We start from the raw sequence: 843 nt of genomic DNA on the forward strand, positions 1-843 counted from the left end.
ATAGATAGATAGATAGATAGATAGATAGATAGATAGATAGATAGATAGATAGATAGATAGATAGAGACAGACAGACAGACAGACAGACATACAGACAGACAGACAGACAGACAGACAGACAGACAGACAGACAGACAGACAGTAGACAGACAGACAGACACAGAGGGACAGACAGGACGAGAACACACATTTAATAAATATAATATTATTGTCATTGATAAATATAATGTGTTGGTGTGTGAATCTACTGGACATGATCTGTGTGTTGTGTGTCTAACATCTCTTCTCCTACATGTCTCTGACCCTCATCCCTCATCCTCTTCTCCACGTCTCTCCCTCCTCTCCTCCCTCCCTCCCTCCTCTCCTCCACGTCTCTCCCTCCTCCCTCCTCCTCCACATCTCTGACCCTCATCCCTCCTCCATCCCTCCTCCTCCACCTCTCTCCCTCCCTCCCCTCCCCATCCCTCCTCCCTCCCTCCTCCCTCCCTCCTCTCCTCCACGTCTCTGACCCTCATCCCTCCGTCAAGATGTTTCAGCCCATTATTTTACTGATCCTCATCCTCGTTCTGTTCTCCTCTCTTTCTTACGCCACCATTTTCAAGCTGGTATTTCTGTTCACCTTGTTCTTCGTCCTGTAGCTCGTCTTCCCACTCCTTACATTTTACGTTTGTTTAAGTTTTTTTTCCGTTCATTTTTCCGTTACTCTTTCTGTTGAACACGTCACTGAAAAAGGTCACTCAACAAGGTACAGGACAATACTCACTCTCCGCCCGCCGCCGGCCCACACTATCCGCCTGCTCCAGAAGCTTTCAACATTCATCGGGGACCAAACATTAGACCCTG

General features: G+C 47.6%; 1 protein-coding gene across 1 annotated transcript in view; it reads left to right on the plus strand.

Annotated features, from left to right (window-relative positions):
- The window catches only part of mtcl3 (MTCL family member 3), a gene marked incomplete at its 3' end in the record, with an annotated part of 41444 nt that extends 40806 nt beyond the window's left edge, over positions 1 to 638 (plus strand). The window contains exon 11 of the mRNA XM_084307640.1: positions 528 to 638. Coding sequence (XP_084163766.1) covers positions 528 to 638 — 111 coding nt within the window. The remainder of the gene's footprint in view (positions 1 to 527) is intronic.
- Between the last annotated feature and the right edge of the window lie 205 nt (positions 639 to 843).

This window comes from Notolepis coatsorum (assembly GCF_963971535.1).
Source record: "Notolepis coatsorum genome assembly, chromosome: 2".
Lineage (NCBI taxonomy): Eukaryota > Metazoa > Chordata > Actinopteri > Aulopiformes > Paralepididae > Notolepis > Notolepis coatsorum.